The 26017-nt window shown below is 36.5% G+C and overlaps 1 protein-coding gene across 2 annotated transcripts; it reads left to right on the top strand.

Moving 5' to 3' along the window:
* Positions 1 to 9: 9 nt before the first annotated feature.
* Positions 10 to 25001, top strand: TRMT11 (tRNA methyltransferase 11). 2 transcript variants are annotated; one of them, XM_087972375.1, is made up of 13 exons: positions 10 to 131; positions 2780 to 2845; positions 6451 to 6524; positions 8391 to 8472; positions 8573 to 8665; positions 11693 to 11827; positions 12269 to 12425; positions 14361 to 14441; positions 15289 to 15453; positions 18576 to 18648; positions 20005 to 20136; positions 20851 to 20971; positions 24362 to 25001. In XM_087972375.1, exons 1-13 carry the CDS (start codon positions 57 to 59, stop codon positions 24491 to 24493), a joined length of 1386 nt encoding a protein of 461 aa, XP_087828501.1. In that variant the 5' UTR covers positions 10 to 56; the 3' UTR covers positions 24494 to 25001. The 2 variants fall into 2 exon arrangements, with proteins under 2 accessions (XP_087828501.1, XP_087828508.1); XM_087972382.1 differs by having other exon boundaries at positions 30 to 142.
* Positions 25002 to 26017: the final 1016 nt, after the last annotated feature.

Below are 26017 nucleotides of genomic sequence, written 5' to 3'. Positions count from 1 at the left end.
CCTGCTCCACGCGCGCGCGTACGGCCGCCTCTTACTTAAGAGCGCGAGCCGGGACTATGGCGTTGGGGAAAACGGGCTACGGGCAGTACTTGCTGCTCCTAGCGCAGCAGAACGTAGAATTCCGGTTGCCGGTGAGTCCGAGGTGTGGAGCGCGCGCCCGTGGGCGCGCGGCCTTTCTGCCATTTGGACTTTCCCGGGGGGGCTTTGAGCGCGCGCCACGCTCGCGCGCCTGCGGATCTGTCGCAGCCGCGCCTTAGTTCGGGCGCTTTAATTAAGTCTTTTTCCCTTATCCCCGCGCTGCAAAAGGAAATCGGAAGTCTCGCAACCTTGGGGTTTTTTTTGTTTTTGTTTTTGCAGACGAATATAACGGGGTCGGGTAGGCCTTTGGTGGTCCCTGCGTTGGCATGGTGACGCGCCAGGTGGCGGGTTTCCTACTAGGACCCTTGGAGCATTTATTTCCCCAAGCTGCAAAAAAATAAAATAAAACAAAGGTGAACGACTCGTAAGGAAGGAGTGGGGTGGAAGAGAGATCGTTATGAGAATTTCTATTAGTTCAAGTTATAGTCGTGTAGCCCATGGCATTTTGAGCATAGCTTCAGAGTATTAAGTAGGATTTTTATTAAAGTTATTATGATTGTGTGCTCTCAAGTTGTCAGTTGAGAAGTGAGAAGATCTGGGTGAGAAGTTACTGGTCGCTTTTTACTGTTTGACCACCGAGAGCATTTTGGCATACTGTGTAATGGTGTGGTATGCTGGATGCTCTGCAGTGGATAAGAAGATGCTCCAGAGAGTTATAAACACAGCACAGAAGACCAGATTCTTCTCTAGAGCACTACAAATCTCCACAGACTGTTCTCATCCTTGATATTCATATTTCGAACTGTTACCATCAGGGAGGTGTTATAGGTGTCTTAAAATGAAGACTAATAGATTGAGAAACAGTTATTTTTTTCCCAAGGCAGTAATTGTCTTGAATCAAAGAGTGCATTTGTGATTTAGTCTTCTTCTTCTTCTTCTTCTTCTTCTTCTTCTTCTTCTTCTTCTTCTTCTTCTTCTTCTTCTTCTTCTTCTTCTTCTTCTTCTTCTTCTTCTCCTTCTCCTTCTCCTTCTCCTTCTCCTCCTCCTTCTCCTCCTCCTTCTCCTCCTCCTCCTCCTCCTCCTCCTCCTTCTCCTTCTCCTTCAATACTCTAGTAGGATTGTGATGTGGTGGTTGGGGCACTGTGCTGGTGTAGCTTTCAAATTTCATTGTATTCGTGGAATGCAATGACAACAAAGGTATTCTATTCTGTTCTAACAATTAGCGATCATGATGATCTGCTCCTACCTTGGTCTTTCACATTTTACTAGGCGGGATGCCTGTTGCTGTAACTGAGTGTAACATATCAATATGGAAGTTGATTGCAATACACTTTGTAAAGGGAGAGAAAGAAAAGGTTGGATAGAATTTCAGGAAGCTCAAATCTTGGGCAGACTCTTTACAGCTTCTTTATGCAGATTTGTATTGAAGATTCAATCTGAACATCAACATGAGTACCAGAACCTCCCTTGACAGCCATCCTGAAACACTTCTCTAGTTAATGTAAAGGCTACTGGAGAGGCAACTTGGTGTAGGTGTTAAAAAGAGATAAAAGACCATGAGTTCTATTCCTGCCTTAGGCACAGAATCCATGGAGTAACCTTGGGCCAGTCACTTTCCCAGCTCTAAGAAAGGAGCAATGGTAAACCAGCCATGAAAAACCTTGCCAAGAAAATTGCTGGTACTTGTCTAGGCAATCTCTGCCTAGATTACGATTGGACACTTCCTGCTTGCCTCCGCGAGGTTGGGCCAACTACCACATTGGGAGGTGAGAATGGATGAGGAAGTGTAAATGCTACCTGCTGAGAAAGCAACTTGCCCAAATTTTCTCACACTGCATCAACTGCATCTTTCCACTCCGCACTGCATGGAGAACATTCTGCTCCATTTGCTGCACTTCATCCTCATTCACTCAAATGCTGCTTTTCCAATTGGATAGCCCTGTCCCCATTTGACTTAGTGTCAGGTTCAGTAACCTGAAATACAGCTTTGCCTTCTCTTCTTTTTCCTGCCAAGGTACCACTTACAAACCCAGGTTTGTAAGTGGTACCTGGGTTTGTTGTTTTCAGTTTTCAAAAGTCATACTCATAGAAAGGAAGCAGTTGGCTATTTTATTTGTGTTTATATATTTCTGCGGAATAAGTTGTAAATATTTTAATGGGCCTTCTTCCCATCTTTTCAATATAGCGAAGTAATATTTGGCTGTACCTACTATGGAAAGAGTGGGAGGAGAAAGCAACTGCGGCAACTAGCATTCTGGGTTTTCCAATATGACTTATAGAGTGAAAACTTACTCAGCTTTTGGATTATTCACCACTAATATTATTTTGTGCCTTTGAATCGGTTTTTGATTTGTGGTGACAGGCCTGGATAGGTTCCTTCAATTTTCTTGGCAAGATTTCAGAAGTGGCCTCCCATTTCCACCTTCCTAGGCTAGTGGGAAAGTGACTAGCCCAAAGGCACTCAGTTGGTTTTGTGCCTAAGGTGGGACTAGAACTCACGATCTCCTGATTTCTAGTGTGGTGCTTTCATTGATACACCAAACTGGCTGTCCTGAAGTCATACTTAAAGAAGTCAGCCATATGTTGTATTTTTTAAAGGATAAAGAATACTGTAATAATGCAATAACAGTGTTAGATGATTTTAGGATGTTTATTAAACTTCTGTTTCACAAATGATTTATCATATCTTACTTTCTTCTAGGAAATACAGTCTTTACTTTCTCTCTGTGACGGAAGGTTCAGCAGTTCACAAGAACTGAGATTAAAGGTAAGTATTAGATAGAAGATGAAATGTGTTTTTCATGAGATTGTTTGGGGAAATGAATATTTTTGCAGCCAAGCTTTAATCTTAATCATGATAAAAATCTTATGGTATATTATACCTAGGATAATAAGGAATGTTATTCTAATTACATTGATACAATGTTTCATTTGCATGAAATAATTTGAAAAGTATAATGTGGGAAACAAAAATATTTCCTGTGAAAAATGTTGACCATTGTTCAGTGCCATGAAAATGCAGACTATGTTCCCAGAAACGGTATGCATATATATTGAGCCCTTTTTTGGATCTGAGATTTTTCTGGCCACATGTCTAAACTTTGAGAATTGATACCATATCTTTAAGTTGGGTGACAGAATACCTATTATCCTTGGCAGCTGGCCCTGTCCTTGCAATCTCTGGATAATCATGGAAGTCTGAAGGACATCACCTTTTCTTGAGACTTCCTTTGAGGAGCAGATAGGCCAAGAAAAGGAGCATTGTCTTGCCAGTGAACCCTGCTTTGAAACAGAATAGAACAATCTGGGAGCCCTGAATTCCAGAATTCTATGATTGCTGAGCAGAATATATGGATAGGTTCATCCCTGGAATGAAAATGAGCCATTTGCTTCCTTATCTTGGCATTTATGTGACCATACAGGTAGTCCTTGATTTACAACCACAGTTGACCCCAAAATTTCCATTGCTGAGTGAGATAGTTAAGTAAGTTCTGTTTCATTTTACAACCTTTTTGCCACAGTTGTTCAACGAATTACTGCAGCTGTTAAGTAAATCATCTGGTCATTAAGTGAATCTGGCTTTCCCCATTGACTTTGCTTGTTGGAAGTCGGCTGGGAGATTACAAATGGTTATCACAGGACCCCAGAACAGTGCAACTGTCATAAATACATGCCAATTGCCAAGTGCCTGGATTTTGATCACGTGATCATGGAAATGCTTTATTATTACCATTAGTGTCAGAGTACAACATGTGTAAAATGAGATTGGCTGAGCCTCCCTTCGTGCATCCCGCCCCCAACACAACTCACAGTGAGGATAGAATTCCCTAACCCAGTCCCAATCTTATTACACCATGTGACCTTGTTGCACAATGCGGCAAGCCTGTCAAGTCTGCTGCAATGGTTGTATGTGTGAAAAATGGTCATAAATCATTTTTTTCAGTGCTGTTGTAGCTACAAACTATCACTAAACAAATGTTTGTAAGTTATTAACTACCTGTATTTAAACTCCTGCAAAATATCTTGTATCTCTCTGTGCCTCTTTTATTGGACTGATGAGAGATTTAAAAAAAATGTGGGCCTTTTTTTCTTCCCAGTTTTTTGGTGGAATTTCAGGGACCAACAGTTTCAAATCTGGTCCAAATTTGGGGTCACTAAAATATTTCATGAATCAGTTTCCAGACCCTTGTTGGCTAAAACAAGCAAACAAAGCAAGCAAGAAAAAAAAATTGTTTCCAATACGCACTGGGAATATATTTTGCTATATTTTATCTTCATTTCATATTTTTCAACATGTCTCCCCCTCCCCTTTTCTCTAATTTGTATCTTGGCAACTGCCACCAATGTATCTTGCTGGACATTTAAATAGTATTTTCCAACAAAGCACTGTACATCATCTGTTCTTCTTTGTAATTAATTGGTTTCTCCCTAAGGAAAGCTAAAGTTCTACTCTAGAGCTTTGCTGTCCTTAGTAGCATCAGTTCAGGCCTGATGTGATAGTTACTAATTAAAGGAAGAGCACCAAATAGGTATTGTGAACAGCAAGATTGCAACTCTCCAGTGGCAGAGGTCATAAACAGTGCAATCCACCCCCTTCTTCACAAATGGAAGGTACAGTTGAATGGGTAGCATCATCTGTTTTATATTTTTCTCTTCTCACGTTCAATTGCTTCTGTCCCTTCCGGATCAGTGGGAGACAACGTGGAAAACATGAATAAAAACATGGGAGGATTAATTAGATAGCTGTCCTAAGTGTAATCATTAGGAGGAGAGAGGGATCAGATACTTAGGCTTACCATATAAAAGTTGCAAATGTTGGTTATACATTCATGAAGTTCAATATACTTTTTTGATTCCACATAGCAAACATAATGTAAGGGTGTAAAATTCGAAGTGCCCCATGGGGTTTATTATCATGCATTCATAATGGAAGCAGAAAGAAGTTTAATTCTTCAATCTCAGGAACTATAGGAATTATTTTTTTGTTGATGTTTGCTGACCACTGGTTTAACTGAACGGGAATACAGACTTTAAAAATAAAGATGATGTTATTTGCAGCTGAATAGCTTTGTTGGTGCATACTGGAAATTAACATTAAAAATCTCATTAATGGTTCCTGTATTTGAAAGAAGAAAGATAGAGCAGGGGTTGCCAACCTTTTGGACCTCAGGGACCACCAAACTCATAATTTTAAATCCCGCGGACAAGAGACCCTGGGAAAATTCCCAAAAAAGTCTGCAGGAAAATTCCCCACCTTGTTTTCCTACTGATCGATAATTCTTTATTTGGGATCACAGGATACCGTCTCCAGCTCTGTTTTCAGGGGGGAGGGGCAGAGAGAGACTTTTGGCTTCATGCAAAGAAAGCAGCAGAAGCAGCAGAAGTCTTTCTTTCTCTCCCCCAAATTCTACCAGAAATGAGTCTTTGTGAGACTTGTTGCTCCGGCGCAGCCTCTTGAAGCAGGATGCCTTGCAGGGTCCCAAAGACTCATTTCTGGCAGAGTTTGGGGGAGAGAAAGAAAGACTTCTGCTGCTTTCCTTGCGTGCAGCCAAAAGCAGAAGAAGAAAGAAGTGGAAAGAAGCAGCCCAGTGGCCAGGCGAATGTGGGGTGAGTGGGGCAAGTTCCCCCCTCCACCCTTTCCCTTATGTTGTTCGCAATGCAAGCGATGCAAACCTTGTGTTCCTGCGGGCCATATGGGCAGCGCAGTCTTGTGTTCCTGCACAGCCTGGATTAATTGTTGGGGGGGGTGCTTTGGGGATGACATTTCTCTGCGGACCACCAAAATTTTCTCACAGAGAAAATCCCTGGCCCACTGATTGGCAACCACTGAGATAGAGGATAACCACAGATTTTCATGCTTTAAATGTGAAAATATTGCAGAATGGATTATCTAGCTTTAATAAAATCTTTAAATTACCTGTCTCATAAACTCTGCCTGCTCATCCAAGGACACAAAAAAAATCCTGCTGAAAATCCCATGTAATTTATCCCCATCTACCCCACTCCGCCATAGGTAGCTTCCACTCTTCCACCCCTCTAGAAGCTCATTAAAACTTGGTTGTTTCAGAAAGCCTTTGGGAACTGAATGCTCTAGAGTGCCTGCTGTCAGGGTTACTATACTAATTATAACGCTTGCCTACTATAATTATATGTTGTATTTCCATTATGATTGCACTGGCTGTGGCTGCTCCTTTGCAATACCACGTATTGTAGTTTTGATGGAAACATTTTATAAATGCTCCATAAATACATATGAAAAAAGAAACAAAGAAAGAACGGAAAGAAAAGAAAAGTTGTAGCTGCCTAAATAACGATGTTATCGATTGCAGTGCTGTTCCTTGTAATAACTGCTGTTTTTTTTCCTGACTTCAGAGCCCATTTTGGATTCTTGACTTGCCTTCGGAAGAGATAGCTAGAAGACTAATGAAACGAACAGTATGTGCAAAGTAAGATTGATGTTGTTAAAAAATAACAATAAAAGAGGGAGAATATCTCTGCTTCCCTTCTGCATTAAGGTTCCCTTTAAGCTCTCTCATCCTTTTTCTCCAGCACAGGTGGAAATCTCCCTCCCTCTCTCGCTGCCAATGCCAGTAGAACTTTGACTAGCTTAATGAATTGCAGTGTTGGAGTGTCCTGCTTTAGTTGTCCTCTCTAGGGTGTTTAACAGATTAACACTTGAAAGGAACCTTGTAGATCATCTAGTCCGACCTCCCTCCCAAGCAGGAGACCCTACACCATTTCTGACAAATGGCAGTCCAGTCTCTTCTTGAAAGTCTCAAGTGATGAAGCTCCCACAACTTGCGAAGGCAAGCTGTTGATTTACATCTGTGTTAACATCTTATCAAAAAAGAGACACTATATGTTTACTGTTTCTATGCATGAGACGAAGTGATTTCAGGTTTGGTTTCTGATGGTGTGATGCAAGGAATTTTTCTTTTGTATGTTTTATTTGGTCCTTTTGTACAAATACCATTAAATGACTTGAAGTTGTACAGAATCAGTATTGAAAATTTTATTCATCTCTGCTGCAAAGCCACTGGAAGTAAATATGTAATCCTTATTTTGTAGACTTTAGAGAGGTTTAGTCTCTGGACATATGCTAAACTTTGACAGAAATTTGCTGCTGCTCATTAGGACGTTATTTATTAATACAAGATTGAGAATCAGATGTTCTCTGCTTGAGATACTCTTTACAGAGAGCTGTCAAAAGAGATTGCATCTTGGCAGACTTACTTTTCAACATCTCTATTAACCCCTTAATATAATTAAGATTATATTCTATTATATTCTACTGTCTCTTGGTTACGAGCAAATCATATTGGTGCCACATCAAGGTAGCAAATTCTTATCAACAAGAATTAGTAGGCTTACAAACCAAGAAAATTATTCTAAAGAGGACCTTCTACCTCCTTTCTCTTCCTGACTTCCCTAATACAGGATGGCATTTTAAAAATAAGATTGATTGTGGTCATATTGGCAATATAGTCAGATTGATTTTTAAATATGTCCTGAAAATATGTCTTCGCCCTTGTGAATCGAGAATGATAAAAAAATAATGTCCATTTGTTATGGTTTTTTTGCACTATAGATTTTTGACACATCAAGTGCATTATATCTTTTTTCTTGCATTTTTCTAACACGTCAGAGCAATTTTATGACTGCTGTTCAAGAAATACAATTCTGATGTATATAACACAATAACATTTAGCGTCTAGCTTGAGGTAACACTTAGCCCATCATTTTGGTCATCTTTTAGATTGTCAGTTGATTTCAACTTCAATTTTATTTTGCACATTTTACCACAGTTTTAAGCAGTGAATGTCTATATGTGAATGTAATGTATATTTGTGTATGGGTCTGTATATATTTTTTCTTGTAATAATAATTCACTGCTCTTATATTATTACATAGTGTAGGAGTAGTCACGGAACCTTGAGAGCAGAGTCAAAAGAGGAATCAGCCTAGAGTATCTAAATAGTCACAAATGGATGAAGTCCAGCCTCTCCTGAATTAAGTTAATCCTTAACCAGCACCAAAATAGTGCTGTTAGTTGAGTAGATTCTTGTGCATAGGCATGACTAGTAATAAATAAGTGTAATTGGAACATCACGTATGGTCTTGGTCTTTTGTGCCTGATGCACAGTTTTATAAACATGCTACAGGCCTTTGGCTCTGAAAAAATATTATCTATATATCTTTTAAAGTAAATTTATAAATTCTGTTTGAAATAACCACATTTGTAGAGAGAGTGGAAGTTTTTAATCAAAGTAGGATAAAAATGTTCTTGAAAGCCTGTATTTATTTGCTTTCAGATCAATATTTGAGCTGTGGGGTCATGGGAAATCTGTAGAAGAATTGCATTCTTCATTGAAGAATTATCCACTAGAGAAAATGGTTGGTATGAGAAAAAAATGTAAACTTTTTCATTTAGCATTTTCTTTTGTGCACCATATACCCTATACCATAATCAAAAAACTGTCTTGCTTTGTTTTAGGCCCCATATTTACAGTCCAACTTCACCTATAAAATAATAGTCCATGCATTCAACAAAACGCTAACACAACCAGAGAAGATTCAAAGAATAGATGTAAGTAATAGTTCAGTTCTTCGATTGCTTAAATATCTATTATTTTATAATATTGCAGAGGGAAAACATAACAGAAGTACATACATTGCAGCCTAGATAACATAACTTTGGAGAGCTAACATTCTTTTGTTGTTGTAGACATAAACCACAATTGCCTCTGTCCTGTCTTCTTGCCTGAGGCGCATCCAAGTTGTCCTTGTTCATTCATTCAATAGTGTAACATTGCAAAGCCTTCATGTGCTCAAGAATTCATTTCATGCCTCCATGTGTATTCCCAGGGCTGCAACCAAGTCTCAGACTAAGCTTCACGAAGCCCTCATGATATGTTCACATTTCTCTCTCATGAATTAACTATGAAAGGCATATGTACCTGTACCTAGAATTTAAGAAATTAATAATAGAAGAATTATGGACTTCTGTCTAATATTTATTTAGCTTTATTGGGTTTTGTTTCTTAATTTTATATGCTTATTTTATTTTTAAATAAAATGTGTTTAAATTTGTTTTGCTGTTGTGTTATATGATCATGAGCATTTGGGAGACAGGTGCTTATACAGTACAAATATGCTAAATAAATACCTACATAAGCTGTAACCTAGACTCCTCTACATCACTGTTGATCTGTTGGTTTCCTATTAAAATTTAATTAGCTTTAAAGTCTTCCTAGCCCGGGGCTCAGAATTCTTCAAGTCGAGTCAGTCTTCCACTCATTGTTTTTCAAGTCAATGAAGAGAGCATTGTTTGCTCTGTGCCTTTTTTCAGACTATGTTATATCATAAGGCACACCATCAATGAATGATCCATGGGTCTCAGGCAATTGCCCAGTTCTCCATTTGTGCTATTCAGCACTCCGTCATTGTTTTGCTAAAAATTGGTGATAATATGACCAAATTTCTGTGGCAAGATTTTACATGTTTTTCCTTAAGGATGGGCATGACGCTTTTGATGATCCAAAATCACTATTTGTGGGGAGGAGAGATTTGGAGGATTTACTTCTTAGAAGTTTCCTGTGTCCATTAACACTCTAAAACATAACATAAAACAAAAAAGGGCTAAATAATTTAATTCTCTGCATTCCGGGGAGATCACTGGATGTCCCCTTACAACTTTTAGGAAACTTACAATGCTCTGCTTTAGCCTCCCACCTTGTAGATCTATGAAACAATCTCTTTATAAAGCCTGTCAACTTTCTTGATTTCTTCTCACTTCAGATAGTATAAAAATAGCCTTCATATTTGGTTGCTCAATTGTCTTAAATATGATATATTCAAGGTGGGGCAACTACAGTCATCCACCATCTTGAAATTTTGCAACTCCCATCCCTCCAGCACACTTCGAGATTCAGCTGGACAATTTTTCAGTTTTGTTTAAGGAAGTGATTGTATAGAAATAGTAAAATATATAGGAGTAGTAGCGTATTGTGGTTCAAAATGTAAAAAAGAAATGTCCAAGTAGCTAGCCAAAAGTTAGAAACCAGCAGATGTGACTCTGCTTACATACTTTTGAATTGTGTATGAACAAACCTGTTTTGCAATTCCAACCACGAAGATCCTAGATGTTGGGAAAAAAGAAGAAAGGATTAGTTTTGGGCATGCTGCATACATTTGCTCAGAAAACCATTGCACGAGCCTCCTATCAAGAACAATGGCTGGTGTTCCATGTCTGAGGGTGAATACTTTGGCTGAGCAGAGTGGAGGCAGGCAGAGACCCTAAAGACCCTGAGCAGAGTGGAGGCAGGCAGAGTGGAGGCAGGCAGAGACCCTAAAGGGTCCTGGGAGGCAAGAGGAGTCTGTCCCATCTGAACAGCAACTTGGGAGGGCCAGGCTACAAAGCCAAAAATCTGTTAGTAAGAGAATGGGGAAAAAAAAGTCAAATTACCCCTGGGATAGCCTGGCAGGATTGCCTGCATTGATATTTACCCTCCCCAAAGATCCTGGCAGTAAAAAGTGATTAGGTGAATTAAAACCCTCTACAGTTTTGATTTTAAAAAACACATGCAGCTCAAGACTAAAGCAATTATATATGCTCGATGACCCTCAAAGGATGAAAAAAAACCTGTGATGACCCGGGGCATGGCACAAAGGCACCACAGTCAGATAATCAGTAAGAGTCCCTTTAATAGCTCTAACTTTGCCCCCAATCTCCAGGTTGCCTTCTGGCTGGAGAAGAACTCTCCCAGGAACAGCCTTTAACTGTAGGGAATCAAGTCCAAAACATGGTCAACAAAAACTGTAACTTTAAGTCAATCAAGCCAAACTGAGGTGATTAGTTTAGCAGGGCAGGAACAAGGATTCCAGATGTGAAGGCAAGGCAAAACTCACACGGTTGGAAAGACGCCAGGAACACAGATAAGCAAAGACAACACAGGATAAAGTCACGGTTGCTCCTAGCAGCTGCCACAGTCAGCATTCAGTTCTTTTAAACTTTCATCCCAGGTGTGGCTAATGAAGGGAATCAGAGCCATTTCCTCCCTTGTAAGCCACACAACCCAAATTACTCTCTTCTCTGTTCCTCCCTGCATGCCCTAGGATGAAGAGGGGGTGGGCCTGGGTCTTCCTCTGAACTCCCTCTCCCTTGTTCTCTCTTCCCCCTGCTCTGCCCAGCTGGACTTTGCCCTTCCTCAGCCTCCTCCAAAGCCAATGGAGCCACACTCCCACTCCCTGTCATTCTCCTCGGATTCAGACTGACAGGCATGACAAAAAACCCCAATGTTTAAAAAGTGTATATTCCATCAGGAATGCATAACACAATTGATGCATTTTGGTTTTAATAGATGACCAGTGCTATATTTTTTATTCTATGCTGCTTTATTAACTTGTAAAAAATAATCTTTTAGCTTAAGAATAGTACACATTTTATGTTTTGGCAGTAGATGCCTTCTATTATTTGTAGCACACCTATTATCATAAAAGTAAGGAGGATACTGTAGATAGGGATAAAAAAATATCACGTATATAATACTGTTGATTAATGCATTGTTTCCAATTCCTCTCTTCTTCTCCCCAACCTTCTCCTCACACCATGTAGTCTTTGCAGTTTTTACCATTTAAAGGACGTGTAGATTTAAATAATCCAGATCACACATTTTGGTTTCTAGAAGATCATGGAATTTATCTAGGCAACAGTACAGAACAGCCTATTAGCTTGTACTTTGGAAGATGGGTGAGTAATGTACTACATTAATAACGAAATCATCGGTTTTTAAAACAATAACAATACAACCATGGCAGATTGGCAGAGTGGAATATGAAAGAAGTAAATGTTGAAGAGTACGACTTTATGGATGAAATAAAAGGAAATAGATGTACTATGTGTCTCAGAATTGTTAAAGCTTAGATACTGTATATGTTCTCTTTATAATTTTCAAGTTAGTAGTTGAACTCTATTATTTTGAAAAGTAAAATAATATTCTGGACTGGAAAGCATATTAAGAGTGCTGTTCTTAATGTGTTCAACATGGTAACTTGATAAAATCTACGCCTCTGTGTGTTTGTTAAAAATAATTTTTTATTTGTTTTTGTATGTTTTAGAAGTGCTTGGTAACCAAAATAAATCTTTCTTGTTCTTTTTTTCTCACTGCCTTCCCAACCATGTATTCCACAGATTGCCAATGGACAAAGAGAACTTATTGAATCTTACAGTGTTAAAAAAAGACATTTTATTGGGAACACGAGCATGCATTCCGGCTTGGCTTTTATCATGGCAAACCACGGAAAAGTAAAACCAAACAATATTGTGTTTGATCCTTTTGTGGGAACAGGTATCCCTCCTCTCTTTCCTCTCCTCCAAACATTATTAAGGAAAAAAGACATGAAATGTTTTACATTTATAATCTGCTCATATTTTATTTTTATTTCACTAAATTTATCTCGTCATCTCCCAAGTTTTTAGATTTTGGGAATATGCAGTTTCTACAGACCTTTGGCAATCTAGATGTTGCTAAACAACAATTCCCCAGCAGCCTCAGCCAGTATGGAAATGCTGAAGCATATTGTGAATGGGAGTTAAGCAACACTGAGAATGGGTACTTGGGCACAGGTTTTCCTTCCTGCTGGTAAACAAAGTTATACAGATGCAGTATATATCGTCCACATATAATTATGCAACTTCCTCAGTAATCTAAATGTGATTTACTCCCTAGGCTCATGCCTTCTTTATAAAAACTCTAATGTTAATCTTTAGCTTTGGAGCTTCATTATAACCATACCAGATCACTGCTTAGAATTTACAACTACCAAAAAATATTCAGCTTAATTGTTTTATTCATGCAGTTCCTGTTGCAATTGATATCAGAAGTCATTGGCTTCAAAGAAACTGCAGCATCAGTCATATACCCTGGAAGCAGTTCAAGAATACCTGTTTGATGACTAAAATCTCAGCAGTGATTCATCCAGAAGGAAAAAAGAAACAAGGATAGTTTATATCTATGACATTGCCCCACTATGGTTCATTCCAGTATAACCTCTCAGAAATCCCATACATTTGGACTGACAAAAACTGGTTTATAGAATATTTTGGAAAGGAATACAGATGTTTAGGACTGAGGAGCTGGTGGCTTTATGCAAAGGAATTTGGAGATGGGGAAGATAGGAACAAGATGCTAATAGGTGAATCAAAGAATGGGCCATTAATGAGGGACTTGGAAAAGGGATTGCACACTCCTGAAATTGAAGCAAATATGACAAACTCAAGGTAATCCTGTCTTGATTTCATATATTTCGTATAAGACAGGACAAAAAAAAAAACTTGGAGAGGCTTTGAAAATTGATGTCAGCCCTTCAGATTCAAGAAACAGAAGACATTGCTGGAATTCTAGAAGAATTACACTGTTATAGGGCACAAGTGTTGATTCTTGAAAGCTTCTTCCAAATTTCCTTCTACTCATCCTGTATTGAAGAAAATCAAGACAGGGTCATCTTGAGTTTCTTTCTGATCTTGCTTCAATTTCTGGACTGTAATTACTTCTCCAAGTTCCTCCTTAATAGCTCATATCTTCCTTCCTGCCTTTAATGGTTATTTCAAACCTTCCCCAAGGTCATGCTTAGATTCCTTTATTGTCTATAATTATTTGATACTATACCTTCCTTCTTACACTAAAGTGTATGAAAAAAATTCCCCTTAGGATTTGTATGACCAAGGAAGCTATCTGTGTGCTCTTTGCTCTGAACAAATTTCAGATTTTATACTGAAGTTAATCATAGATCTTTTAAAAATTTGCTGTGTTGTCTAAACAATGCTATTTCTTATGTGACTCCAGATATTCCTTCAATTAGTTGTTTTTCTTGAACAAAACAGTAGAGGGTGCTTGTGTCACACGTTGTATGAGATGCACTTTTTGTATGACATAATTGGTTCAAAATCAGGTATGCGCTAAGTAGCAATAGATTAATTTTGCTACAAAGACAGTTTAAATATTAATATTTAAAACAATTTGCACTAGTGAGAAAAGGTGAGACTTCTGGCAGTAAAATTAAATGTTCATGGCCTGAGGGCTGCCTAAAACAATTGTCAAAAATTATTATTTCTGCGTGATGATGTCAGTCGCCTAGTCTATGCTACACAAACAAGGCAAAATATTTAGGCACTCCAAGTATGTTGGGAATGACTATTTTTATGAATAGTCATGCTCCACCCTACTGTGGAATATTTGGTGAATTATAATAAGCATATTTTATTCCTTTTCTTTGGCTTGCAGGTGGACTTCTTATAGCTTCTGCACACTTTGGAGCATATGTCTGCGGCACAGATATAGATTATAATATAGTACATGGGTTGGGTATGTCCTTTTCATTATTTACTAGTAAAAATTAATTCATTACGTAAGTCCCAAAACAGCTCCTGAACCCAGGAAATTTATCAGACAGTAGCAATTACTCACTACCTCACATGGCCTTTCTCATAGTGAGCTATGATAGGCAAGCAATTTTACTATCAAAAGAAAATGCAGTTGAATTTTACTCTTGATTGTTCAAGGAAGAGAGTGCCTTTCTTCAGATTAAATTTTCAGTCACATGGGACTTTAAGTGGCTGTTTTCAAAATAGAATGATGGTTGATTATCCAAAAAATCTAGGGGATGTAATCAACTAGTCGTGTATGCATAAAATCCCAGCCAAAAGTTGAGAGTCATGGGTTGATTTCCTTATAATGTGTTGATTTAGGTAGTCGTCATTTGTAAAACCAGAAGGGAAATTGCAACCACACTGGTAATTGCAAGGTTTGTAATTGCAAGCCAGGCTCTGAGTGTCCAGATCACAGTCATGTGACTGGGTTCTTCCTTGTGATGACTGGAACCCTCAAGACCAGTCATAAGTCTCCCTTGTTCAGCACTATTGTAAGTTTGAATGGTCGCTGAAAGAACAGATGTAACCTGAGCCTTATCTTTTGCAAATGCTACCATGCAAGTTTTTGTTTTCTAGAAATTACTGAACAGTTGTGACTATTTTATTATGAATTAGGTGGTATCATCATTGATGTTCACATGTGATCAATTTAAGGTGAAGAGAAATATTCTTACCAAATGTTATTTAGTTGAATGGAATATAAATGAATTGCAGCGACAAAAGAAACATTGGGGATTATTTTAATCTCATCATGAATTTTTCCCCTTCTTCATCGCTCTCAGGCAAAGCTAGTAGAAAGAATCAAAAGTGGAGAGGACCTGATGAAAATATCAGAGCCAACCTTCGCCAGTACGGTTTGGAGAAATACTACCTTGACATATTTGTTTCTGATGCATCAAAACCCATATGGAGGAAGGGAGTGCAATTTGACGCAATCATTACAGATCGTAAGTTAAGATGCAAAACCAGAAATAGGGTTATACAAGCTTATTTCTGTGAATGAGTAAATAAGCATTTGTTCTCATAACCCCTCTTCAAAAAAAGTAAAGTTAGTACATGTGAAGCATCTTAATTTCAAATGTAATGCTTGCATCTGGAATTTCCATAAGCTAACAGATAGGAATTCTAGGTGTGCATTGCAAAATATGATGGTTTCTCCTTTAGTTTTCCAACCAAGTTACAATCATTTCCAATGAGTATAAATTATTAACGACTTAATAATATTAATGGAATGCTGCATTGTTTGCTGCACGTATGTTATATGTCTTGTTGCCTTTCCTTCTTTCTTTGTTTCTAGAGTAATACCATATGTCAAAGTTTTCCTGCCTTTGTTTATTGGGCTACTTTTTTATTGGGATTGGTTAGAAAAATTCTAGTAATAAGCTAAATGAGCTAAAATAAGCTAATAAGCTAAAATACCTCTTTGCTATGTATGATTATGTAATCTAAGAAATGTGACTTGGTTGGAAAAGTAATACGCAATTTAACACCATACCAACGAAATATTCACATGGAATAAATAATGTAAAATTATTTTTTGTTTAAATTGAACCTATTTAACTCTATTAGTTGTTGAAGCATTGTGAATTTCATAAAAGTAATAAAATCCCATTTTTAATGCTTCCTTTGAATCAATACTTTTTAATGAATCAATATTTAGAAGGTATGAATTATAGCATTATCTTTGCTCTGTTTCCCTCAGAGCAAAAGTGTAAATTAGTGGTTTAATACTGATGGTAAAATGAATTCTCTCATTAATCACTTCCAAAAATATTTTCCATAGAGTATAGAAAAATCTAAAGTATCTTTCATTTATTAATAATCATCCGACATTTAGAGGAGAAGGGGCACGTAAATCTAATAAACAAATAAAATAATATTTAAATGTGAAAATGGACTAAAATATTAAACTTACTATAAAGTAAAGTAAGAATAGTTTTACAACAGTGTTGAAGTGTGAACAATTAAAAATGTACAGTTTAAATGCTGAATTAAATGTAAAATAAAAAGCAGTGTGGAGACCACAACTGCTGTGAAAGCTCTCTGGAGAAGGAGAAAAGGGGAGGTTGCCCACAGATGCTTGGAATGACAGCTGAGATCCTTGTGAGGAGACAGCAGCCTCCCACAGGTTTGAGTGCCAGGAGCCAAGGGAGACAATCTTTGCTCTCACCAGCATTAGAACTTTTAAAACTTGACCTTAATTCAGCTAAATTCACTTTCTAATAAGTCAGAAATGTTCAATTTAACCACTTTATGGCTTTCACAGACCTTCAAGACGGCAAGCTTAATTTGACACCTGGTATGTTTTACTTTTTTTGGATTTAGGAAATTTTAAACAGAAACTTAGGAATTTTTTTAAAAATATACATTTGGCAAAAAAAAAAAAAAAAGTTAAAGTTTTAAGTGGATTGGAAGACCAGAGAGATTTGGAATATTGGTTATTTTTGTGATAACATTTGAAAAACAAGTATACAATTAAATAATATATTTGTGGGAAACAACCACAAATTGGGGAAAAGATCTGGACGTAAAACAGCTGCAACAAGAAACACTGGGTGATGCCATTTTATGAGATTTACAAAGTAGGCTGGTGAAAGCTTTGAAGGCTCCTCCTGAATGCCAAGGATTGCTGAAAGATCAAATCTTGTGATACCATTGGAATGATTTAAAGGTTAACATTATGAAGAGCAAAAGGGAGAAATATAAAGATGGGAGTATTTGTTCAGGGATAAACTATTTGTTTGACATTTCTGGTAACTTGTAATGGACTTTGCTGAACCAGAACTGAAAAGATGACAATTTCTGGATTGTGTATGGATAGAAGAGTTTTTATCTGTGACTTTAAAAAGGGGATGAAAAGTTACTATAGCAGCTTATGCTTGATGTGATGAAGGTTGGAAGCTATTTTATTATTGTCTTTGTTGCCTTTTTCTTTTTTCTTTTTCTTTTCTTTTTCTTTTTTCTGCACTTTCTGAATTTTTATTGTGGCTTTTTCCTCTTCTAGTTTACTTTTGATTCGTTTTTACTAGATTTATTAAAAATACATAAATTATAAAGAATTACAGTTTAAATGCTGAATCAAATGATTTAAGTTAATGAACAGTGCCTTCTAGTCCTTGATTCAATGGAGCCTTTTATAACATTTCACTGGTTTCAGTTTGGGGTTTGTTGAGATTAATGGAACCTTTGTAAGCGCTCCCATATATTATCCAGAATTGCATCAAAGTTCTGCTGCATGTTTAACAAAACTTTAAACCTGATGCATGAGCAAGGGAATAGTCCTTTTTAAGGAGGGGGAAGAGCATGGTGACAGACCACCCATCATTTCCAAAGCTCGGTGGATCTTAATGGTGAATTAATTAATTAAAACAATTAGCCCAAGGGAGCTTAGAGGTCTGGATAGCAGCAGATGGGGGTGCCTCCTCTACGTTCTGACTCTGAAAAGCCATTGCACAAAAGAAGAATTGCTTTCCAATATCATGATTTTATCATTATAAATACTTGCATTCTGTTTCCCATTCCCTTGAGATGCCCAAAGTAAGTGGTAAAGACAGTAAAAAGCCATTCAGGCCAGAGCTCACTGAATAACCTTTTTTTAAAAAGGATTTGTATTATGTTCAGATAAAACCAGCTAAGCCAGCAGGATCAAATTCAGTTAGCTGAACATTGATTTGAAGACAGAGGTCTCATCTCTCTAGCTAAGAATTCTGTGCTGTGTTAAAAGATTAGCCGATGTATTACAGCATAGCCTTCTGTGGGTTAGTTCGTCAGTCAAGTCTTTATCAGTGACCAGATATAGGGTAGAACATCAGAATGGATGGGCTAATCTGTGTGGGAACACCAGGTTATTTTAACTATCAATAGGATTTTAAATACAACAGGTCTCCTTTGGGTCCTTGAATGAAGTCAGTGTAGTTGGTTCAACAATTGGATTACAGGCTTTGAATGTAGGTATATCTGTTTGTATATTAAGACTATGGAGAGAATACTTGCTGTTAATGTAGCAGTAGCAGCTAAAATTTCAGAGTTGTGTAAACCAATATGTGTCTTGTATTTATTTTCTTTGTAGCACCATATGGCATTCGGGAAGCCACCAGAAAAATTGGTTCACAGCGGGAAACACCAAAAATGATTGAAAAAAGGTAGGCAGAGCTTGGATTATGAATCACAAATCTGAACAGAAAGCTAGCTGTGGCTGTGAAAACATTTGCTGAATGCTGTAATCTTCTGCCAAAGTAGTAACCAATTCAATCATGCTGTTTTTAATTAGAGAGTTTTTATATAGCATTTGCTTGGTTTGTGTATCTCTTGTTCTTCTCGGATAAATTTTGGGATTAGGAATTTATCTAAATTATTGCTCCCATATGGAAAATAGTGGTGCATTTTGGTGTAATCTCTGGAAAATAGATAAAATGGGCAAAAGAAAAGATTATTCACTAATATTAATTAGAGTTCTTCATCTAAATCTTACCAGATGTCATTGTAACTTTGAAGACCGGCAATAACAGTTACTAACATGCTGCATACATGGAAGAGCAGGTTTTCTCTCATGCATGTTTGAAACGTGTATGTTTTTGAAGTTTTGGTTTATATGCTGAACAGGGCTGTTTTGTTCTTGATATGGAATGAAACATATTTCTGGACAAGAGTGGTTTTGAGAAGTGAGAGCAGACAAAATCCTCGCATGGTCCGTGGTAGCTAAGGAGATGTGAGGAGAGGAAGGCTATGAAAAGGCAGACAGTGGGTTAAGTCACACTGAGGTAATAGCAGTAGCTTGTGGAAGAGGATCAAACAAGCATTAAAGCCCCTTGGAGGAAGAGGGGAAGCCATGCACTCCACTTTTGCCATATTCAGCCTATTAAATCATTCTGGGATTCTGTGGGTTTTATTTTGGCAAAGACTCAAAAACATTATGGGTTTTGTTTTGCCAAACCATGGCTGATCTGAAGTAGTCTGGCTGAACTTTTGCAATATAATTGATTATTTGGGGTTCAAAGCACAATCTATCTTCTGTTTCATCCAAACTCCTATAAATAATTGAGTTTGTAAAGCCAATTCCATATTAGACATGTGTTATGCGTGTCAGTAATGCTATGTTTTAAAGTATTGACCAGAAATCGTCAGTTTGAAATCTGTACTAAGTATAATTTTGCATCATTTACCTTTCAAAGTCCCACTCCATCTCCCACCAAAGTTTATTAAATTTAATCGCTATGTGTTTTTCCAGATCCTTTTTGTTTTAATTTCTATATTACTGCTACAATTTTGATCCTCTTATAAAGAGTGCATTAAACTTTCATAAATTCAAATTTTATATGAGAAATTCTATTTACGCTTATTCTTAATTAGAGTGAACAGACCAAGCAGATTAATGTATTTTTAAAAGTTGGGAAAAAACCTTTTCATGTGATAGATAATAAATACTTGGTTTTTGTTCTTACTGTGAAACATCCAAGTATCAATAACTGTTACTAATTACTTTTCAAACTATTTCCTAGCACTGAAAATCATAACCTAATTTCTTCAAATTATCAGCTGAGTGATATAATCTTTGACCTGTTAAAATTTGCGGCAAAGTATTTGGTTCTTGGAGGAAGATTGGTCTACTGGTTGCCTGTATACAAACCAGAGTAAGTCCCTATTTTATATTACAATAGTTCTCAGATTTTAATATATAGAACAGGAGAGAATAGATTCTGAAGTTGGGTGGGATATTTTCCCTATTTGTATATTATTTTGTTACAAACACATGGTAATCAGTGAGTACTAAACACTGTGGATATTTGCTAGATTTTACTGAAAATGAAATCATTTGGATTTATTGGTAAACAATTTGCAGCTTGGAAAATGGGTATTAATTACATATGTAACTGATCCTTACTCTAATAAGCTCAGGATGGTAGAAACATATTTCTCAGATTTAGAAAAACAGATTAGCATTGTATGTACAGCTTTTTTAAAAAATGCTTCTATTAGGCAGATTTTAATAATTTATTTAAATAACTGCTGCAAGAAAATTCCACATGGTATATTTATCCTTTTTAAACCAAACTTTTATCTGCAATGTATCTTTTGAATTTATTTCTTTCTTTCTTTCCTTCTTTCTTTCTTTCTTTCTTTCTTTCTTTCTTTCTTTCTTTCTTTCTTTCTTTCTTTCTTTCTTTCTTTCTTTCTTCTACGGATTCTGAAAGCAATTAGCACACATTGTTTCTGGAAAATTTAATAAGGCTATGAACCATGTGGAAGTGTATAGTCTAATTCAGTTTGAATCAACCCCTCTGGCAGTTCTGTTTCAGATTCATATATTACAGTTCATAAGCTCTTTGACTGTTTATTCCTTCCAGATATACAGAAGAGATTATACCTCAGCACCCTTGCCTGAAACTCGTTAGCAACTGTGAGCAGACGCTTTCCAACCACACATCAAGATACCTGATAACCATGGAAAAGGTGAAAGAATTTGAGGTAATTGTTTGGATGGGCTTTCATGCAAGGAAGGAGCTGTCAGCTTTCTCATGGGTTTTTCTACTGCACTGTTGTAAGGTGTTTACCATGCCAAGCTATATTTTAAAGCAAGTTTAGAAAGTTTGTGAATGCTTATAAATATCAAAACAGAAAGCCAAAGTATTTAATGAACTTGAACACAGTCCAGGAAAGAAGTGTTTAGTTTCATTTCATTCTTTCTGAAGAATATCTGATGTTTTTTTTTAAGTCTCTCCCCCCCCCACCCGTTTTATTTTCTTCACTTTAATTTAATTTTCTTCATTTTACTTGCTTTAGTTAAGCGTGGCACATTAACTTAACTTAAAAGGTTATGAGTTTCCCCTATTCTCTGTAAGGGAGGATAGTGATCACAATTTTGGAATATTTTGTGCAATGTGTCAGGGTGTCTCTTTGTTTGGATACATAGACCAGATCTGATTCTGATATTCATCTGAATTTATGGTCTTCCTTCACCTATTTTAAAAGCATGAAAGTCATCTGAAAGCAGCCTCTAGATAGAGTTTCTAGATACAGTTCCCGGGCTGCTATATTAATGTGAATCTGAGCTGCTTTCAGCTCATACAATGAAACTTCAAAGAGAATAGAAGGGAAAGGAAGACACCATCCTTCTAGTGGATGTATTAGATTCATACAGTCCTCTGTCTGCACAATTCATGTGGAGAACATCATATGGAGACGTCATTACTAGACGTTGATTGTTACCAGCTTTCAGATTTCTTTTTCAAATTTAACATTATTAAAAGAGACCCAAAATTAATCAGAGCGAGAAACAATAAAAATATCCAGTTAAGACAAGTGAAAATTATTTACATTTAATAAATTTTGATCTATGCGTCACTGAGTAATCTCATTTAAGTAGACAAAGTAAAACATTTTATTATTTTATGACAGGGCAATCCTCTCGATGTCTTCTCAAAAATCATTTTCCCTGACTTCATGATGAACTCTTTGGCAGCAGTTGAGATTTTTTAAATTGCAATTTCTGACATGAACTTTAAAAACTTTACCCTAGCTTGGTAAAGTTATGCCATCTTTCTTGCTGTGATCAGTAGCAAGACATCAACACTGAAAATATACATGTGCACTCATGCACATATTCTAAGTACTGCATTACACAGTGCTCTATTAACAATAGCATTTGTTGCATTTTTCCCCTTTTTAGTTAGTATACCAAAAATTTAAGGAGCTTCTCCAGTTTTGAAAGGGATGGGAGTACCATAATTTTACATTGATAAAAATAAGCATACATACTGACAAAGAAATATTTTCTAACTATGATGTTGGAAAATTACTTGAAAAACCTTTAACCATAAAATAGCAAAAGGCTTACAAGAACTAGAATTTTTAAGAATTCTTTATTATCTGGACTGAGTATCTTGTTTGAAATAGTCTTTTCTGTATCCTAGAATAATAATGCATTAGATGAATGTGTGCTATTGCATAAATTACCTCTCAGAACCCAATTTTAAATAAATGTGTAACTCCGTACCAATAAATTAGCTTTGGTCATTTGGAATTTAAATTGCTTGCACTGCCGGCAAGAAAATACATAACTGTCTTAAGAAAACAGGAAAAAATATTTTAAACACTTAGTCTGAAATAAATGGGTTTCCACGCTCAAGTGGGGCTTTATGGTGAAAATTCACAAATATGTGATCTTTAAATAGCAAGATGTATGTATTACTTTTGCAGTTGTTAAAGGCAATATTGTCTTTAAATTATTGGTTTGAACTGTAAGATATTTTCATGTCCTAACAGTGTATGTGAAAACATTATTGTTGCATATATAGCTAATGTAATAGGACCGTATTAGTCACACTCCGGTAGCTTTATTTAAAATCATAGCTTAACATGTTAATAAAAAACCCATGAAAAATCTTAAAAGTCCATTAACCAGTCGCAGTTCAGAGATTAAGATTTGATTTTACAATTTAAGACAAATAAATAAATAAAGATTTAAGAGATTTGAAGAAATCCTTCGACCTCCAGTGGATAAAAATAGCATTAGACTTGACAGGTGTCAATGCAGTAATCCAAAGGAACAGGATCATAATATTTTATTTTTACTGTGATGATGGTGTCATCTAAACATCTTCTGTGTGTTGATGCATCCCCATCCAGCCTCTAATCCATCCTCTAACTGTATTTGACCAGCATATCAGTTGTAACCTTATGTTAGTTACATAGGATAAACATTTATGTTTGTTAGAATTAGTAACATTTTACTGTAACATTAGGGTGTGCATTCTTGTGATAATGTATATTTTAAGCAAATTGTTGAAAATGTTATTCATATTAGTACGGTTCAGATCACTATGTACAAGAACTTATTATTAAGGGAGCAAATGCATTAAAAGAATGTTTGTTAGATAGGTTGAATCTTTATGCCCTGTATTCCCAAAGATTTATTCGCATTATCTTTATTCAGTTAACTTTAAATTTCTCAACATATGAGTTCTTTCAGAAATTGAATACCTCTGCAGTTGGAAACCAAAATGTACATTTGTAGTTTTGGCTACTCCTATGAGCTTTGTGTTTGCAGAGTAAAATACATGCTAAAAGCACCTATTTGTTAACTACTTTTATTTGCTTAAGGACTGTTACCTCAAGCAATCTTCCTATATAAATCTTTCTTTCTTTCTTTCTTTCTTTCTTTCTTTCTTTCTTTCTTTCTTTCTTTCTTTCTTTCTTTCTTTCTTTCTTTCTTTCTTTCTTTCTTTCTTTCTTTCTTTCTTATCAAACATAATTTATTAAATTGAGGCCAATGTCTTCAGATATGCAGTGTCCCCAGCATAACTTTATAAGCATGCACTAATCTGCTTGGTTGGGACAGTGCTTCACACTAACAGGCACTTACATTTTCATTACTCATTTACTAATAGAATTAATTCTGCCTTGCATTTTGACACACATTAAAGACTCTTCACAGCAACAAATAATGCACAAAGTAAGGAAACTCTATCAGCAGGACATTAAAACAACTGAACTAGCATGTAAAATGCAGGAAGCATCATAGGTCTCATTAAATCTCTGGAGCGGGGTAGAATGGGGTGTCAATTAAAACAACTGTTTTACATCTAATTCATATATCTTGAAATATCATGCATGCAAGTCCTGTCATGATTAGAATGATTGGCAGGTGTGATCATGCCTAATCCATTTTGTTGTTGATACTGTCATCATCATCACCAGCTGATCTTTGAAGAAATCAGCAACCAAGTCTTTAGAAAAATGAAGGGTAGGGTAAGAATTAGTATTGCTGCCCTAGTTTAGCAGTTTGAGCTCTTCTAGGATTTCAAGACATAGCAAAGCGTGCTTCATGTCTTCACATTGTCTTTTAATCCCATATAGGAGGACGACACAAATTCTCACATATTGGATAGCCAGTATCTGCAGTACAAATGCCATGATTCCTTTCGTGAGAAATATTTCAGTGGAGTGACGAAGAGGATTGCCAAGGAAAAAAAAGACAGCCAAAAGTAATCTGTTTGGAAAGGAAAAAATGAAAGCAAGGAATGCACAAGGCTTGTATTTGGCTATTAAAACATCTGGACCTCTACATTATGTAGAAGCTTCAGAGAACAAATACTGTTTTTAATTTTTTTTTAAACTCAAAGCAAAAACCACAACATAAGTGAAGGACAGTTCTTTTTCATTAACTTTTGTTTATACCAGATTATTGCACAAGGTTTTTTTTGACCTTTATTTAATTTATTTTAGGACTTTGAGTTCTAATGATAATTGATTACAACCTTTATCACTATTAGCCTTTCAGTCTATTACCTCTAGCAAAAATAAAGACTATTGTTTGGCTTTTTTTAGCTGTGAACATCTGGAAGTCTTAGGAATAATACAATGGTATTTTGGTTTTAATTTTTTTTTACTATTGTGAACATCTATTTCATTTTCCTTTATTCTTTTATTTTCCTTTATTCTTTATTCTTTATTCCATACAATAAATTCAGAAAAGTTTGTTCTGAATTTTAAAATTATGTTGTCTGTTGCAGCAATTATCATTTCTTACCGCCATTTCTAGAGCCAATACGCACCCCTCCTTCCTGCCAAGGATCCAGTTTGGTATTATACATCTGAAGCTCATCTGTATCTTGGATTTACTGTCACTTTAAATAAGCCCTGGTGTTGCTGGTTTTGGTATTTGTGTTGCTATCTTTTAAAATGATTGTAATGATTGTTTTTTCCCCTTTTGTTTGTTAATCAGTTTTATGTCACTATAGGAAGGCAGGCTGTGACTATTAGAATTAATGAAGTCTCCCTTCTACTAACTGATCTATGCCAAATTTGTTTCCTCTGTTCTTTCTTAAATATCAGTAATTGACATCTGCCCTTATTTGCGTAACTTCTAGCTTGGATTTTTAAGACATTCAACACTCATGTTTGGCATTCCTACATTTGTGATTATCATAAACTTGTTAAAGGATTTTTGTTTTTAGTAATGGGTTTTGTGATAAGTTCATAATATTGTGTTAAGCTTCTCAGAAATTATGTAAATTAAAAAACAGTAACTTTTTACAAAACACAAATACTGGATGAAGTGGAAATACATAAGAATAAGAAATGGGAGGGGAAAATCACATTCTGTTGCTGCCAAACGCCTGGTGAATAAAATGGTTATATAGCTCTTCTAAAATTAAATAATGAGGAGATTGCCACTTGAGGATTTTTTTTCCAAAACAGCAGCACCACTGCTGAGAAAATCCTCTCCCCATCTCCACTTCTCTCTACACATACAATTAGTTTCTAAAACCAGAAGATACCTGAGACAAGGCCGCCTCCTTACAAGTTCTGTATGACCTCTTGTCTCTCTCAAAGATGGATTGGCTTTTTCCTTGCCAGAAATGGGTCATTTGCTTTGGCAGCAACAGATTGTTTTGGCTCCTAAGAGCCAAGCTGACTCCAAGTTATGTTAAATTCCAGTCTCTTGCCCCTGGCAGAGACAGTTGATTTAAAAGCCTGTTCTGATGGTGCTTTGGAGTGCTTTGAATCCCC

This window comes from Notechis scutatus, chromosome 1 (genome assembly GCF_049901735.1).
Source record: "Notechis scutatus isolate UNSWTSFEM ecotype Mainland chromosome 1, rNotScu1.2, whole genome shotgun sequence".
Lineage (NCBI taxonomy): Eukaryota > Metazoa > Chordata > Lepidosauria > Squamata > Elapidae > Notechis > Notechis scutatus.
Note: the sequence above shows the minus strand (reverse complement) of the source record. Positions and strands in the feature narration are given on the sequence as shown.

Bases quoted from the DNA above. Each gene is read 5' to 3' on its own strand.
- TRMT11 (XM_087972375.1), top strand. From the start codon at position 57: ATGGCGTTGGGGAAAACGGGCTACGGGCAGTACTTGCTGCTCCTAGCG. The intron at 8,473-8,572 runs GTTGGTATGAGA...GCTTTGTTTTAG, and splicing joins ATTATCCACTAGAGAAAATG to GCCCCATATTTACAGTCCAA. The intron at 20,972-24,361 runs GTAATTGTTTGG...AATCCCATATAG, and splicing joins AAAAGGTGAAAGAATTTGAG to GAGGACGACACAAATTCTCA.